Source organism: Contarinia nasturtii, unplaced genomic scaffold, assembly GCF_009176525.2.
Source record: "Contarinia nasturtii isolate CC-2019 unplaced genomic scaffold, AAFC_CNas_1.1 Cnas_scaffold_187, whole genome shotgun sequence".
Taxonomy (NCBI): domain Eukaryota; kingdom Metazoa; phylum Arthropoda; class Insecta; order Diptera; family Cecidomyiidae; genus Contarinia; species Contarinia nasturtii.
Genome location: NW_022197544.1, coordinates 6,723,275 through 6,741,671, shown reverse-complemented (window position 1 = coordinate 6,741,671; position 18,397 = coordinate 6,723,275). Strand labels below are relative to the sequence as shown.

Below are 18,397 nucleotides of genomic sequence, written 5' to 3'. Positions count from 1 at the left end.
TATTATCACAATTGACTTACATATACAAATGCATGATATGCGTAACTCTAGTCTCAATGTTGTTTGCTTCACATTTCACCCGTTCCATTGTCGTCGTCGTCGTCGTCATGATAGTTGGAGTTAGTCGCTTTTGCTTCTACTCGAACTGCATTTTTCGTATCAAATTATCATGTGATACACATGTTAACGTAGCCGTTGTAATACACGAGCACCCATCAAATTATCTGTCAAATATGCACGAACGGTAAACTTTGTTTACTTGTTGAAATTCTACACAGTGTGCTTCTTCAATGAAATTCACTGATTTATCTATCAACAGGTAAATAAGTTGATTGGTCGTCGTAGTCGTTGTCAGAATTGGGTCAATTCGACAAATGAATAAAAAAAAAAAAAATACAGAACGAAAGAAATATATCGATGAAGGAACTTGAGTGTCAGCGTTCATTCGCTTGCACACATTTTCTATTAGTTAATCAAAGTGAATGATGACATCGAAAATCAATTCTTAACTCTTTTAAACCCCCTTTCCAATGACTATAGGCGTTCTTCTCCATCTGCTTAATCTCAATCTTTTGTTGACTGTGGCTCTTATCAAATAAAAAAAATGCAATTGAGTAAATTGCAAACGACACAAACAAACCAATGAAGAAATGGGAATGAGAATTTTTTTTAGTCTTTCATGGTTTGTTTGATGAAAACAAAAGTACGCAAAATAATTAAAAATTGTAAATCAATCAAATAATTAATATTGTGTGATTGAGTTGTTAGCGTTTAGTTGCACAAATTTATTATTCAACACAGTTGAGTTGCCTTTCGACTTTCACCATATGCGTTGAAATCGGAACACTTATGTAAGTCAATAGCATCATCCTTTGAACTCATTCAAACGATTCTATCTGTCTAATGGCCAAACATCAATCGATTTGTTGTTGTTGTTAAATTTAAAAATGAAACTGAAACCGAACAAAAAAAAACCGTCGAAGTTATTGAGAAGTTAATGAACTTTGAATTCGTACGCGTGTGTCAGTCGACTATGTGTCGACGCATCGCGCCAACAAACGAATTGGCTTGTGCGAAAGAGCGTACACGCACGTTCTTGTTTGCTTGTTCGCTTCGTCATAATTAACTCTCGAATCCAAAAATAAATCACAATAACGTTATTCGGTTCTTCCTAGAGCCGCAGTCACCGCAACCGCCGAATTCTCATCACATCTGTCACGACAGATAGACAGTTTGTTCGGTTTTTTTTTGTTTGTTCATTCTAATGGGCAAACTAAAATTTGAAGTGTATGTAAATGCGAAAAAAAAACGTCGTAAATAATGAGACGCGCCTGTGAGCTTGTTTGATTGCTCACACGAGTGCAAAAACCGAATGTAATTTGGGGAAAAATCGTACAATTGTCAATCGTTTTTTAATGGGCTTTTTTCCCTATTTATTGTTTTAGTTTTCTTCAACAAAAAATGTCTTTTTTTTCTATTTCGTTTTCTTTTCAAATCACCTAGAGTTTTGAGTCTACCGAGCAAGAGACCTACTGAATATGAGTAATATCGCGCAAAGCATGTGAGAGCCGCTATTCAGTTTAGAACTGTCAGAGAATATAGACAAAATAACAGACGAAGAAGAAATTCGGAGAACGAACGAAAAAATAAAACAGAATTTTGAACGAGAAATAGATTTTCTCTGTGTATGCAAGGCATTAGACTGGTCTATGTTTGCAAGAGTGTGGAAATACATAGAAAAGACAACGAACTTTATCTCACTGACAACTGTTTTTTTTTTGCATTTTATTGTCGTTGTTGAGAAAGACAGAGAGACAGCGAGAGATGAGCGCTTAGTTTGTCGTCTGTGTCGTATCATACACCGAAAAAAATATCGTGGTGATACTTGTGTGCAACGAACGATACACACACTCTGTAACTGTAAAAACTGTGTGTTCGCGTGCGCGCGCGCGCTCGACACTCTAATCGTCCGTTGAATCAATCTAGTTTCGATTTTGTTTTGTCATCAGTTGTGTCACATATACACACATTGGGCCCGTGCACTCACATCGCTCACTCTTTTTGAAAATTGAAAAAGACCGAAGAAGAACAATCGTCGATTTATGTGAATATTCGCGTAATAAAAAGTTTGTTGATATATTTTTTTTTCGTTTCGATCTGTTGTTGAAAGGATTTTGAATAAGTTTGCGTAGAAACGATTATTGTTTGGTGTTTAATAACCAGGAAAAAAAGAACGAAGAAGAGTCAAACAGACATTCGTGGAAAGGTGCCACTCGAATCAATATACATACAAGATTTGTTCATTCATTTATCATTTCGAAATAGTGATATGTGGTTTAAGATGTGTTTAACAATGTTTAAAAAAGTGAAAATTAAAACGACAAGATAAAATAAAACCACCAACAAATACATTCATGCAAAACAGTTTTTTTTTTTTGTTTCTTACATCGATAATTTCGAGGAGATCGTTTTTTGTTTTTCGTTTGGTTTGTGCTTCATTTTGGTGGCGTTCACACGGAGAGTGACAAAGAGAGCGAAAGCGAAACTGCAACATGTTAATAATGAACGCAATCGATTCGAAAAGGATGCACATTGCGAATGGTAAAAGGTCAATCGATGCACTGAATGTGAATGAAACAATTAGTGAATAAGAAATATAGAGAAAAAAAGACCGCGTGAATTACAATTGCTGACATATAACTGTTGTGGACCAATATTCTTCATTTGTTTTTCATTTTGTGTATTTGATCATTTTCAACGCTTAATTGGATTGGATTGTTCACGGGGTATATACCACCGAACAAGAGCATGACATCGACAAGAAGATAAAAAAAGAGATTGAAAAGTGCAACACTTATCGAATGAATATTTATATCACAAGAGTGACGGTAAAATTACAAAACAAATAAAATTTATAAAAAAAGAGCATATTGTTTATTGCCGTAAATCGCTGCATTTCACTTTGCATTGACAACAACGGATTTAAAGATAAGTTATTACATACTGTATAGAGACAATAAAGTCACGCATACAGTTTCACTGAGAGAAACTTTTAAACTTTTTTTTTGTGCGAAAACAGAACAGCACAGAGAAAGAGAAGTGGTGTTTATTTACTGAACTTTTTACTTTGAAGTGCGAACAACCAAACATGAGGCCTTATATAATATGACGCACAATCATCAATACGTTTAAGCCAACCATAATAAAGCAGACGAAACAAGAACAAAACTAAGAGACCCACAACAAAAGAAAATCTTTATCAATCGGAACAATTGTTTTACGGGAAAAGAAAGAATATACAATTTGGACGAAGCGATAAATAAGAGAGAAAATAGACTTGCAACACGTACAATTTCGATGAACAACAAAAACGAGAAGAAACAACGATAATAAAACAGTGCATGTGTTTTAACAAAAACTAAAAAATAAAACCAAGTAAATTTGACCAAAGCCGACACCCAATTCACGTTAAAACTGTAAAAACGGCAAACCGTTTAATACTATTGTTATTTTGTGTTTGCATTTATCGCATTATCGTCATTCGTCGATTTCGCGAAAACTAAGAAACAACAAGAGATTTCGCACAAAACACGAACTTCTCACTTAAAAAAAAGAAAAACATATAATTTTTTCTGTGTACACGCGTTAAATTCAACTGTGGATTATAAATGTATACCTCAAGGATGTTTGATATGTGGAGCAATGTTACTTCCAAATTCGAAGGACATACATCGCTACAGACAAATGTACAAACAAACGGCGGACAAACACAATCAAGTGGTTCAATCAAAGGTAAATGAACATATAGTTTTATGTAAAATTCTCTTCTATTATACTAAATTAAGATTCTTGTGCGCAAAATTAATTGTAATTTTGATTGGCGCCCAAAAAAAAAACAAACAAACTGTAAATAAAATCTGTTTTTTTCGCATTATCATTTGATTTGGATACAAACAAATGGAGTCCAAAATGCATACAACACATTTACTTTTATTAGGACTTTGACATCACCAAAAATGGTTGATTTTTAAATTTATATATGTTTCATTCATTTTTAAATCCGAAAAATTATATGATCATCGATAAAACTATTATTAATAATGTTTCTTTTTTTGAGTATCGAAAGCATTTTGTGAAGAGATTTACGAGCAGTCAGTTGCCCTTTCGCGTTTTAATGTGGTGGCTAATCTGATCGGCGCTGATGAACACGAATGCGCATTGATGACTTTTAAACAGCTCATTTTATGAAGTTGCTTCCAATTCCAAAGAAAGGCACACACACACACACAAACAAACCAACAAAAAAACCATACAACAATTATTTAGCGTCCGAATTTGAATGAAATTCGTGAAGAAGAAGAAAAGCAATATAAAACAAAACCAACGTTCGCGATGCGACTTGAATAAAGCGAAAAAATGTAATGAAGAAGAAAAAAAACCCCAGCATTCAGAAACTTTTCATTATGAAAACGGTATTGTTTTCGCATCATTTGCTGTTTCTCATCGCACACATACACATTCTTTTATTTAAGTTTCCATAAAATGATTATATAATTTTGCTTGCAAACAGTCTGCAGTGTATGGGTATGCAAGCGAGAGAGAGAGAGAGAGAGAGAGAGAGAGAGAGAGAGAGAGTAAGAGATATAATGAGTGTGTTACATTCACATAATTGTCTATATAAGCAAAACCAAAATGATCAAAACAGAAGCGCCAACAAGTCATAAGACAGTCACTCACACAAACGCTGACTTCCAATTTCAAAAGAAAAAAAAAAGATCCATTTGTCCAAAATCGCAAAAGAAGCATTGAACATCTTTTGCTCTCGTCCGTAAATCGTGTTTAATGTTTAAAAGAAAATTTCGCTCGTAATTTCTACGCTTTGATTGATCAATGTGGTAGTAGGCAACACACCAATCGATATCATTTTTCACTCATTTCAATTCACAATAAGCTTTTGTATCTCACGCGTTGTTCAATACACTCATGCTTTGGAGGCTTTGTGAATTTTTCGCTCTCTTGTAAATAGTTTTCAAACGGTATATTGCTATAATGAGAAGAGAAAAAAACACAACGGAGGGAAGACCGCAAATAAAACAGTTATGTCGTCATGGTGAGCTTTCGTGTGTCGTTCTGTTTCTTTTAAATACGATAGATGTGTGAGACTGATGGAATTTCAATACATATTCGCCCAGAATCATTCTGTATATGAAATCGGTTCTTGGGTTATTTTTCATTCAAAAAAGACAAAAGACCGATGTCAAATCGAAGATACAGGAAGAGAGAACGATAGCAAAAGTGAGCGATTTGTAAAATAACATACCGAAGCAATTGTCTGAAATAAATTGAAAATTAACCATATGCGCCATATGATTTGGTGCCACCCTTGACAATCGATCAATAAAAATGAAAGTATATAAAGCTGTTGGAGCACTTTCGACTAGGATTTGTCGCAATTATTGTTGTCATTGCAATTTGAAAAATCCCTTTTTCAAAAGCAGTATTAATGCTCCCCTGAGTTTAAATTCCACCACTTCCGCATTTCAAACCAACATGATCATCCATATCGACTACTAGTCGACGACTACTAACATTGTGTTTCTAATTTCCATTTTCCTGTTTATAAAATACTAGCTGTTTGCTATCTACTCTCTTTCGAATGAATATTTGCATTTAATTCCAACCATTGCAATAAAAAATCAAACAAAAAAATGACTCATTTGCAATCAAATCGGAATTGCATCGAATAGTCTGTATAAATTTAAGCAAATAAAATCACATAATGCACATTGTGCATTCATCTACTTGCTATTTCTCCAAAAACCCGGTTCACCATTTTCCATTATGCAAAAAAGAAAAGACCTGTAAAAATAAACAGATTTGTTGACAATAAAATGAATGAGAAAATTCTGGCTAATTATGGATTTTCTTTTCATAAAATACGAACAATATCGATGACGCTTCGATGCAAACGAATAAGCCAACAAACTTTTTATGGTCACTTGCGAACCGCCACAATGACCATCGTTCAAAAAGCTTTCTAACTCAGTTCAAAGAAAATTTTCCATTTTTTTTCTTCGATCATTTGAATAGAGAATGATTGTTATTGTTATAGAATTTACTGTTTGCTCGCGAACAAAATACACACAAAGAAAAAAAAAATGCAAATAAATGTTGCCTTTGGCCAACTGCTGTTGTTTCGATAATTGGCCAGATTCATCAATAATGATTTTCGATATGGATTGGCCCATACCCATACAAATGAACGTCCTGCATTATATTTAATAGCATGTGTATGTGTATGAGTGCACGCTGAAATATAAATAATAATAATGAATCATTTGAAAATGATGTTGTACTTTCGTCCATTACACTGGATCCGAATGGATGTTGGATGTTGGACCATAAATAAGAAAGAGAAAGAGAAGAATATCGAAATGAGTAATAAAATGTGAAATTTGACTAGCAACCAAATCAGCCGAAAAAAATATTTACATGTGAACGCACAAAGGTCTGAATACACTATTCACCATCTCACCGAAAAAAAAATATATTTACTATTACGTAGACTTTCTCTTTTTTACCGAATCTAACCAACAATAACTACCATCACCGTTGTTGTCGTTGTCGTCATCGTTGTATGTATTTTAGTTTTTAAGTTTACCGTTCGTTTTAGTTAATTTTTTTTTAATTTTTCGGTCTCTTATGTTGTGAGTGATTTCTTTTCGAGTGTACATCTACACCGTGTTCACTGAGAAGACCAATCGACCAAACTCCCGCCCGCCCGTTCGTTTCTGCTCACCTATGTATGTGTGTGTGTGTGTGTGAGCATCGAAAAATTGTCGAAAATATGCGTACGTGTGTGAGTGTTATTTTGTGAATGTTTAGTTTATTTGGTTACCAGCGCTTTTTTCTCTTCTCTTCACTCTTCTTATGTCTGTTCTGCATGTGTCTGTGCGATCATGATCGCAGGTCGTCAATGGGTAAAAACCAAAATATCGAATCAGTCGATCATATGTGCTCGTTGCTTTTCCGTGTTGAAATTTAAAAGAAACGAAATTGAGATCTCGTTAAATCTTCTACTGGAACAACCATTTTGAGGTCTAGTTTGTATTGTGGTTTTGTCGATGAAATTTTCATAATTTTCATTCCAACAAGTGTAACCGACGAATCTTACCGTTTTTTTCTTCTTCTTTCTCACTTGAAAAAGAAAACAACTTTTTATATATATTTTTGGTGTAATTGTTTTATTAACAAAAAAAAAATTGTGATTTACACGGAGACAGTTCAGACTCGTAGAGGCTTTGCACACAAATGGATAGTTGAGATTTTGAAAGTGTGGCAATTGCTTTTTATTTTCTTGTTCACCAAAAATGATTTAGACAGTGAGTGATATCGAACCATTTCAATTAACAACAACAATAACGAACTGAACAACAACAACAACAAAACAAGATACGAGATATAAACAGTGCGATTTTAATTCGATTGAGTGAACGGATCAAGCATTTCCTTTCGCTGTATTGCAATTGAAGTTTTAGTTATATTGTTGTCGTTTATTATTTTTTCTGTGTGACGATTGTGTGTTTTGTTTTATCTGTGTGGTGGTGTATCGTATTTCAAATTTATCGCGTGTGCATTCTTTACTGTCTCTGTCTTAAATGCGTTACTGTATGGATAAATAAATGGATTGATATTCGTCTTTCATTTTCATAAGTTTTGGAATAGTGAATGTTAAACATTATTAAACAAATACACACAAAAGGAGATTTATACATACGAGAATCAAATTACATAATCAATTGATGAATGACAAGCGATTCGATCGTACCAAGATACACAAAAAAATGAAATGGAATGGTAAGCCATAATATTGTTTTAAGAGCGACCGTTTTTGTTAAAGTTTTTTTCCCTCCCGTCTATTTGATGCATGTTGAATTTTGACATATCCTGTTTCCGAGTTAGCGAGATGCGAGCCCAACATCTTTTTTTTACTAGAAAAGTTTTTAAAGATAAGAGAAAAAAAAAAACAAATTAAATTTCAATGAAAAGAACGTACGGTTGATTCTGTGAAAAACCTTTCACCTCAAAACTTCTTACGCGCTTATTATGTTCACATACATAAAAAATGGCGGATGAAAAATGCGAAACAAGCATTTCACCAGAGCTTTGCAACAATGGATTGCATTGTCATTTGTTGTGTATGTGTTATGTACTTATCGCCCACGCAACAAATAGCTATAACCACGCATAGAAACGTTGAAGTGACTGCAAAACAAATGATATCCAAAGTCCACCACTTTCTCATCATCAATGACATACTAGTAGAATTATGATATTACAGAGAACTCTATTTATACCAATTCCACCTTGCTCAACGGCTGTCTGATATAACCACTCATCAAGCACATTTGATTGACAAAAAAGGGACACAACAAAACCCCTTCTGATATGAATCTATTGTACAAGAATGTAGCTTATATATGGAAATATATTTCAATAGAAACAATCAATTTTTTATTGAAACAACAAAACCAAAAGCAAATGCTTTTATTTCTACTACAAAAGGGGGGAAAAAATAATTTTTATGTTTGATATCAATAATCCATCGTGTTTATTAGAAAATAATATGGAATAAATTACTGAAATTTAATGAGAGGTCTGAAAGCAAACATATTATATTCAGTGTTTGCTAAAAAATTACTCCATTTTTTTCGATTGATACCAATGTGATGAAGATAAAGACTTGCAACCGAAAAAAAAAAAAAATATATCGAATTGTCTTGGCGCGAACAAGCACTTACAGTAAATTAATTTTCCACATCAGTAATCATTGATAGCTTTTAATGAGAATTTGTATGAAGACTTGTGTTGCTTGAGAAATGATTTCGATGATGATGCGACCACTTTCCACAAAAGCATTGATTCAAAATTATCCGAAAAACTAACCAACAATTCATTCCGTTAATTTTCATCAATGCGAGACAAATGGAAGAAAAGCGCTACACGAGAAAATCGATTTCATAAAAAAAACCACTAAAATTAAAATGAAAAGTGAAAGAGAGAAAGAGACGCATGCGATACGCATAAGTCAAATGTAAGTAAAAATCAGTCATGTAACCAGAAATAAAAAAGTACACTCACACATCTTTATATACCAAAAATCTACTGGTTAACAAATGGCCAACAATTGATTTTTTTTTTCATTCATGTTAAAAGAAAGAATGTAAAAAATACACACAAAGTAAAGGACAAAAGAGAGAGAGAGAGAGAGAGAGAGAGAGAGAGAGAGAGAGAGAGAGAGAAAGAAATAAAAAAAATGAAAATGTTTTACGAACAACGGTTGATTTTATTACGCGAACACATTCGAAAGAGAAAACTAAACGGTTTTTCTGCTGCGGTATCGTGAACAACAATATCAAATCAAATCATACGGTACTTCTTGGATACGGGCAGTGTTGTTGTTTTTTTTTATTGTACATGTATTCACATGTCGTGAGACGCAAACATTATTCGCGAGAGCTGGACGAGGAACTGAAGTGAAAGAGGTGAACTAAAAGAATATATGTGTGCGTGATATAGCACTGAGTGTCGAAAAAATAACGGAATATTGTCGAAAATGCTTTTAATTGAAGCTATCAATCCACAGTAATCGACTCTCACACACTTTACCGCTCCAACCGAACAAAATTAAATTTTACACCACGATGCCAATGCACATGCAAAACATATTCGAACAACCATTTGAAAGAGTCGACGATAGAGAGCAAACGAATGACAAATATTGGGGGAAAATGACTGAAATAGCATGTTAAAGAGAAACAATGACAATATAAAATTGTTGATATTGACTGACACTCTCTGGTTTTGCTGAAAATCGGCTCAATCTACAATGTATTGGCAATTAGTCACTCGGTTAATTCAAATGCACACATTTTATCGTGCAATCGGATTTCTCTCTGTGTGTGTCGCTTTATCGCTGGCTCTGTATTTTTTTTAGTGAATCAATGTACCGAAATTGTGTTGAAAAATAATCCAAGTCAACCGGTTCGTTGAACAATGGTCATCCAATGAAATTGCGTCTCTTAAATGCTGAAATCCTCGCATCAACGATTTTAAACGATTATTATTTGCATTGGTGAGCAAATGTGCTATTAAATTGTATTGTTCTATCACTTAAATGTGCGTACATTGCTCGTATAGGCAATGCGTACAATATTTTGGTTTGGTATTTAAAGCCGAGCGCGTCACAACGAACAAAAGCATGAATTTCGTGTATTAAATTCGATACATGGTTGTTTTTTTCTCTCTCTCACTGCTTTTTTCGTTGAACAGATTGCGCACCATGCGTGTGAATCGCCGTTCGATTTTTTTCTCTCTTCATTTCGGTTATTTTGCTTTTATGTCGTTATTCTTTTACCGGTTTCGTATGTTTCGTTCATTTCTTTGCATTCTATGGTTGCGTTCTTTCCAACAAAAAATTTCGGCTCTCAGCAAATGGAATAAGAAGAATACGATCGAAACGTACAGAAAAAGAATATTACGAAATTTTCGATGACGTTTTTGGCCATTGACCTCTTGCGGAATTATGTTCCGTTAGGTTTTTCTTCTGCTTCTTCTTCTTCGCTTTGGTATGCTGATGAATGACGAAATGACGAAATTTCGTGCTTGGCAATTTAAATATCAAATTGCTGTTGCTGTGATTTTTGTGTGTTGTTGATACAATGCTAACTGTATATATATTTTTTTTTTGGCACGACCAATTACAAATTGCTACCAAACAAAGTAATAAACGCTTAATATGGACGGAGCAAGCCGAAAAACACTAACACACACATATATATATATATATAAATGACGAATACATTCCACACACTGATTCAGCAAGTTTCACTCGGTAAAATAAAGTCAAATGGGCTTCTTCTTGGGCTACGCTTACACACTTGCCAACCAACGGTTACTATTGACAGCATTTTTTTTAATGTTTGGTGTTGTTTTGGTTGTCGTTTCTACTGCTATTTTCTTCCCATTATAAGAATTGATAAGTTTTTGCTTATGGGAATAGTTCGTTTACAATATGAAGAATGAAAAGTCATTATTTTTATGGATTTTTATTTTCTTGTTGTTAACGAATTCAATGTAATCATTACATCAGATTACATCAGATTACACTATTCGATATAGATATTTTTTATTCCGCATTTTCTAGCGGTTGTTGTTTACTTTTCTTAAGATCATCAGGATAGGATAATTTTATTTAACAATATCCTTTCTGGAGAAACGTATATATTATGCTTTGCATTCATAATAGCATTTTCTCTTCAATTCAAATTGCTCCCTTTGTTCCATAACTTATAAACGAAACTGCTAATTAAAATATATTCTATTGCATCTCTGTTACTTTTCTTTTGCTCAAACGGTTTTATTAAAAGAGCAAGAGAGAGAGAGAAAAATGCGGAAAATTCTTTTTGCCAACCATTTTTCACTATAACATTTCTAATTTAGTTGACGAAATTAAGTTAAAACACCATTTGTAATTAGGATGTTCTATAGAATGACAGAAGCTAAAAATATGAATACACCATCGGAGAAAAAAAAACCACGCATACAATGGGACGACAAATCAAATTGTTTAAGCAATAGTTTTGCGATTGGATGCATTAAAGTTTTATATTCACAGTACATTTTTCTCCCATTAAGAACATTTGATAAAAAAAAAATATCAGAAAAGGAATTCCAATGCAATTTTCAGAAGTTATAATTGCTTTTCAATGGAAATTCTTTTGAATAACTGTCGATTGAAAATGTTGCAGTTTTTCATTTAAAATATGTTAAAACTGGTCGTGTTGTTTTTTTAAATACAAAATCTAATTTGCTTGTTTTCATTCTGTAAAATATATTGACTTGTTTGGCTAATTCCTAACCAAAGTGTTCTAGTTTATGGAAATCCAATTATGTTGTGCTCTTATTAGAGGAACGGTTGCGTGTGCGTTAGCAGCAGGCGGATGCTAAACAAAATCGATCTCCCTCTCTGCTTGAGCAGTAGAAAGAAAAATTCACTAGAAAACCATTTTACCCACATTAAATGCAAAAAATTGAAAGAGGGCGGCAAATGGCATGAAAAAAAGAGAAACACTTTTGGTGAGATATTATGAAGTAATTTAAAATTAATTAAATTTTCAAATGACTTTGTTTAAGTTACATGTTTATTTTGCATATTGAAAATTAAAAAAAACACACACAAACGCACACACCAAAAAAAAAAAATCATCATCCAATGTAACGAGAAGTGATTGAATCGATTTGAATATGGCATTGGCTTAAATGTGCGTTTTGTATGTATATGCATTTGTATTCGCCGAGTCTCACGAGTATTGTGCAGTTTCTGTATGTAATGTGCATTCGGTTGATAAATTGAGGTAAAATGATTGTGTGGTATATTTGGTGTCGCGGTATATTCACTCACTTGAACTCATTCGCTCCCCCCATTGCTTGCGAGCATGCACTTACCTACACTTTTGGCACTGTTTGATAGTTTCGTGTTCATGTCACGCGCATATCATGCAGCCAATACACCATAAATTGTACGATCTTTATATTTACTTTGACGACGCTCCTACCATTTTGGAGAAGAACAAGAGAGAAAAAAATGACGAAAAACAAAATACCAAAATGGTGTAATTTACCAAATAATAATTACACATTGTTTTAGCGCAAACTAAAATGCATAATCAAATTGGTTAATAGAAAAAGTAGTGATATCGCATATATGAATATAATTGTGGTTTATGAAGAAAAAGAAAAATGATGTGCGTGCAATGTATGAATCTATGCCGCATTTGCAAAATATAAATAGTAAATGCGTTTCATAATTGGCTTTGATTAGAATCGACTTTGTCCATACACACAAAGAGTCGGTAGAGGTTTTTTTTGAAAAAGTTGAAATTTGCACATTGTCATCAAATCCGCAACTCTTATGCCAAGTGTGTCCTTCAAACGGTTTTTCTTCTTATTTTTTTTTTTCTTTTCGGTAAAATGGTTATTTATTTAGCAAATCATGCTAAATAATTGCGCTTAATAACAACCATGTATTTCTTCTTCGCTACTTGGAATCAAGAGATTTATTTTTACAAACAAAACGCTTATACGTATATATTTTTGCACGTGACACGCACATTGGTCATCATGTGATTTTTTCGGTTGTTTTATTCATTTATATATTTAATTATGGACTTCATTTATTACCCTCTCTCTCTGTGTGTGTGTATCGTCACCACGTTGAAATTGTGTATAGCCAACTGTTTCTATGCACAACATGATAAAATAAATTACAAGAGAAGACAACACACTCACATCCACACACACACAATAATAACAGAATATCTTATAATTTAAAAGAAAAAATGACATAAAATGAGGATAGAAGCAGCAGTCTGAGTAAGAGAAAAAAATAATGTCTAGAAAAATTAAATCAAATCGTATCGACGACACTATAGCGAACGGGTATTTCAAAGAACTATGTAATTCACATCCCCGTTCATCATAAGTGTGCTTTTTTTTTCACTACTTCATTTTTTCGTGTGTTTTTTTTTTTGACTAGTTTTTTCTGAGTGCAAACTTTTCGCAAAATGCACGCACATCCCACCATCACACACTTACGTGTATTGTATAATGCACACACGAGCGAGAGCAGAAACGCTAAACGCTGCACATCGAATGTGCACAAATGAAATGGATTACAAACTCATGGTCAGTGTGCATTTAAAATAAAACGCATAACCGAATTAAATTTGTGTGTTTTTGTTTTTATTTAATTCTTTGTGCGCGCTTACTCTTGCTCATTCGTAATCTGTTTGTATTAGATATTTCATTTGACATTTTCGTCCGACATCTTTTTCTCTCACACTTCGTCATCTTCGTCATCATCATCAAATATTTTTCTATTCAGCAATGACATTTGCAATTATTTTGGCGGGGAATCCAGTTGATCTGTTTGAAAAAATAGATGATTTTTATGTACCCGTTACAACGATTGAAAACAAGAGAGGAACTTCATTCTTCTCTATCTCTTTTAAAATTGTGATTGAATCACGAATTTTGCAAAAAATACTTTTAGATATTCCAAAAAAAAAGTCCGTTTCAATGGAATTGCCTCTGTTGGACTGGAAATATGTCTTATGTAATGTGCCAATATAGAAAAATGGTAAAAACCTGTCGACAGAATACGTATATACACACACATACAATTCGAAAACCTTCGCAGTGCTCAAACGCACAAACCAAAGTTGATGGCTGTACGAATGCAGAAAAAAAGAAAGACAAAAAAAAATCGCTAGAAAATTCTATTGAAAAAGCCTAATTATCAAATGGCAAATGAGCAAATGATACTGTGATTTGTATTAAAATGTATGTATGGTGTATATAAAATGCGAGTAATTTAAGCAATACACACAAAAGTACGCGTTCGCGCATATATGCTCATTTGTTCGTCGAATGCGAATGGTCAAAGAATATGCACGCGCGCGCGCGCGCCCGAGCTCGCACGATCACAAGAGAACTATTTGAATTTAGAAGAGAGAAACAACAACAATATATAGTAGACACGCTGCAATTGAAATTACAATAACAACACAGAACCGTATACAGAAAACGACATCAACACATTGACTCTCTCGCATTTTTATATAATAAAATTAAAACTGTGCTCAAGGTTTTTCACTACTAAATCGCATTACAAGTATCTGTTGTCGTTCGTTTGTTGATTTGTTGTTGTTGCAAATTCTCTATGTTCGCATTTGAAAACTCTTTGTGTGTTCTCGATCCCGATGCATGATACAAACGCATATACAACATACAAAAATAAAAAAATAAAAATTCGCGCACAGAGACCAACTAAGCTAACAACTTTGCTTCGAGTGGCAAGTAGAAAAAAAAAAACATAACGCAGCCAATTGCATACACTACCATATTCACAAATGTCGGTGGCTTTTATCGAAACTACAACAACAAATTTGTGCAAATTATTAGTAATAATAATTTTGCTACTTCTCTTCACGCTATTCATATATATCGAAATTCGCCCACTTCCACAATAAAGCATGCGTACCTAGCAGCGAACTGTAAACACCAACCATTCCGAAGACTACACATGCATAACAACATATTTTAATAGTTTATTAACAGCTTTATTTGATAGGTTGATTGGTGTTGCATTTGCCGTTGCAAATCAGAAGGTTTGCATTCTAGTATCCTAGTTAAAATTCAATTAACTACATTCGCACCGTCAATTTTCCAACATCAAAATCAATGGAGTTTTTTATTGTTCGCACCGCGTGATGATCGACTAATGATGAAGTTAAAAAAAAATCAAATGCGCATGAAATATCTTGATTTCTTCAAAATAATTAAATATAAATAGAGTCAGACACCTGTACATGTTCTGTGTTCTATGTATAACCATCGTACGTTGGAGTAGCATCTTATAAAACACATCCAATTTCGGTGGATTTTAATATCAAGTTCTCTTCCATTTCAACAATTCCATTCCATTTTTTTCTCTCTTCCATCGATTAATATCGCCTAAATTGGACCGTATTTTATCCGCTTCTGTTAAGCGCATTTCTATGGAACAAAAAATAATAATAATGATGCAAACAATCAAACCGAATGCATAGCAACTGAATGGTTTGAAATCAATGGAATAAATGATTTTTTCTTTTTTTGTAGGAAGTATTCGTTAAGAGATTACTTTTCTTCGGTTGCTGTTGCTTAACAAAATTGGATTTTCAATGCAAAATACTTAAAAAAATAATACGCCACATGAATTATGAAGACAGAAAATGTCGAAAAATTTGCCACTTATACATGAGCTACTTACCATCCGATATTCGAATTTCAATTGCTTGCATTTCTCACTCCATCTCTTTTTACGCCTTCTTCAATTTGGATGGATACGAAATAAAAAATTTGTTCCGTTTTTTATTTTGATTAATTAGAGAAATTCATATTGTTTTCGCCGTCCAATTAGAATTGTTTGGCAAGGAAATATTTTCAACCGATATACTTCTTTTCTTTCGTTTTATACAAAAAAAAAAAAAGATAGATACTAGAAATATTCGGGAATTTCAAGTGGTGTCATCAATTGAGAGCGAACATTTCGTTACGGTTCAGTTAATTTCGATGTTGATGAATTTGTGAATCTTGATTGAAATGTTCAATTTTTTTTTCAAATGGATTGAAATACACGCGCGCTGCAGCATTGTTGGATCGAATGAGGAGGGTGAAGCGGAGGAACTTCTTTCATCTTAAATGAACGCACCAAATAAAGTAATAATGGTCAGAGAACGAATTGAAAATGGTTCGATCAACAATTGACTTGTTTGTACATATTTACGATTAATTTAAAATTAGAGCAATTTTACAATGTTCATCGCACATTGAATTGATATACATATACCGAAATGCGCAACTGTAACGCCCTTATAGTTTTGATGTTTGATTTGCATTGTTATTACAAAATACACATTTTTTATGTACACAAAAACAAACATTGAAGACTTTCTGGTATTGGTTGTTTTTTTCTGCGTGCATTTTGTTTCATTTGCACATAACAATTTTACGCGTTGCTTACTAGATCATCGATTTTATAGTGCTGTTTACGATTTTACATGTAGCGAGTAGAATACAGAATATGTATATGAATAGAGAAAGAGAGAGAAAGAGAGAAAACTGTTGGGTTGTACACATTTTTCTCTCCATTTATATCCATCCGCATGCAGCACGCTGAACGTTTTGTTGATTGCCAGAAAAGACAAACGAGTGTAACACAATAACCTACAGCCAGTAGCAATGAGCCAATGCAGTTACAGTAACGACAACAACTATGGCATCAACAGCAAAATCAGCTCGTTATATCGTTTTCATTGCACATCTCGAATATTTCGTCCTTATTCGACCTTGCCAAAAGTTGTAAACCACTACGCATTTTATTCGCACACACATACGTACGTGTGTACAAACTGGTCGAAATATATGCATAACACGCGCGTGCATTTCACACCAACTCATTTGTTCGACTTTCCGCGTCCGATTCTATCAGCTGCAAATAATGCAGTTTTTATCATTTAAAAAAATGCATTCAACTATTTCATTGTTAAGTGAGAAGAGAAACGAACCGCTACACATTCCTTTCTCTCTCTTTCTCTCTCGCCCGCACTCCCTTTCAATTGATTTGAATGAAAGAAAACGGGGGAAAGAAGTGCGGGAGAGCAACTTGTTAAAATTCCGTTTCATGGCTCAATTATTTCGTTCGAATGATACCAAAAGAGCAATACAAACAGTTGACGTCGAGATAATTTCTCAGATTGCAAACTCTGTCTCTATATATACATGTATAGAAATTGAGACAAAGACGTGTACTCCGAACAGGTTGCAGATTTGAACCATATTGAATTCGGTGTTGGAACGGAAAGTAAAAGCAAAACAGAAAGAGTTTTGCAAATGTTGACCGATAAGAGTTTTTATGTCACATGTATTCATACACACTTGTGCCAGTGTCTCACATACCGAGCAACAAAAAAAAACATCGGCATCGCATTTTTTTTGTGTTGTTCGTTTGGCATGTTCATTTACATGAAAAACGAGCGATGCAAAGGAAAAAAAAATTGATGACTTTAGTGTGTTGTGTATGCTTTTAGTGAACGCGCTTAATTAGGAACGAAAAACAAGCGGGAAATTTGCATAGATCCAAAAAAACCGTGTTGTATGCCGATCAACAAGCTAATGAAAGTGGTGTACACATACACATGTGTGTGTGTGTGCATTTTTCTTCTTCTTTGCTTTCTTTTGCGAAAAGTTCTTCGTCTCCGTCTCCGTTGTTGTCGTTGTGCACTGCTTTACACGAGGTTCTATTGGTTTAGCTAATGTTTCTAACTTCATCGATGTGTAAACGTTGTCGTCGCCGTCACTTAACTGCTTCGTTGCTATTTATTAATATATCAAATTGTTATTGCCGCTACGAGAATATGCAACCAAAGAGATAGAGAGCTAACAAGTATATGTGGGAGAGAACGAGAGAACGAACAAACTGAACGACAACGCGCGATGCATGTTTCATTTGGTTGATGTGTGTGTGTGTGTGCATTTTTGTATGTATAATGCATTATAAAATTTACACACAGAAAATAAAATTATCTCGTCCTTGGCTGTGCTGTTCAACTTTGTCCCACTTATTTTCGCTCTATGACTGTTTCGACTACGATGTAATAACAAATGCACAACCGTTTCGAAGAGCGCATTATAACAAATGTGCATTTTAGATATGTGTTGTGCTACATACAACACACGAATACGACCGAATGAATGAAAGAGAGAGAAAGACAGAATATGTACATTGTACACA

General features: G+C 33.8%; 1 protein-coding gene across 4 annotated transcripts in view; it reads left to right on the top strand.

Moving 5' to 3' along the window:
* The window catches only part of LOC116352351 (probable nuclear hormone receptor HR3), a 117,175-nt gene that overhangs the window by 39,660 nt on the left and 59,118 nt on the right, over positions 1-18,397 (top strand). Inside the window, exon 2 of one of the 4 annotated variants that reach the window (XM_031784882.1) lies at positions 1,504-3,792. The exons of 1 other annotated variant lie outside the window; for it this stretch is intronic. In XM_031784882.1, coding sequence (XP_031640742.1) covers positions 3,669-3,792 — 124 coding nt within the window. In that variant the 5' untranslated portion in view covers positions 1,504-3,668. Of the gene's footprint in view, positions 1-1,503; positions 3,793-7,743; positions 7,858-18,397 lie in introns of those variants that run through there. 2 more of the 4 variants (XM_031784887.1, XM_031784883.1) reach the window with 2 other exon arrangements.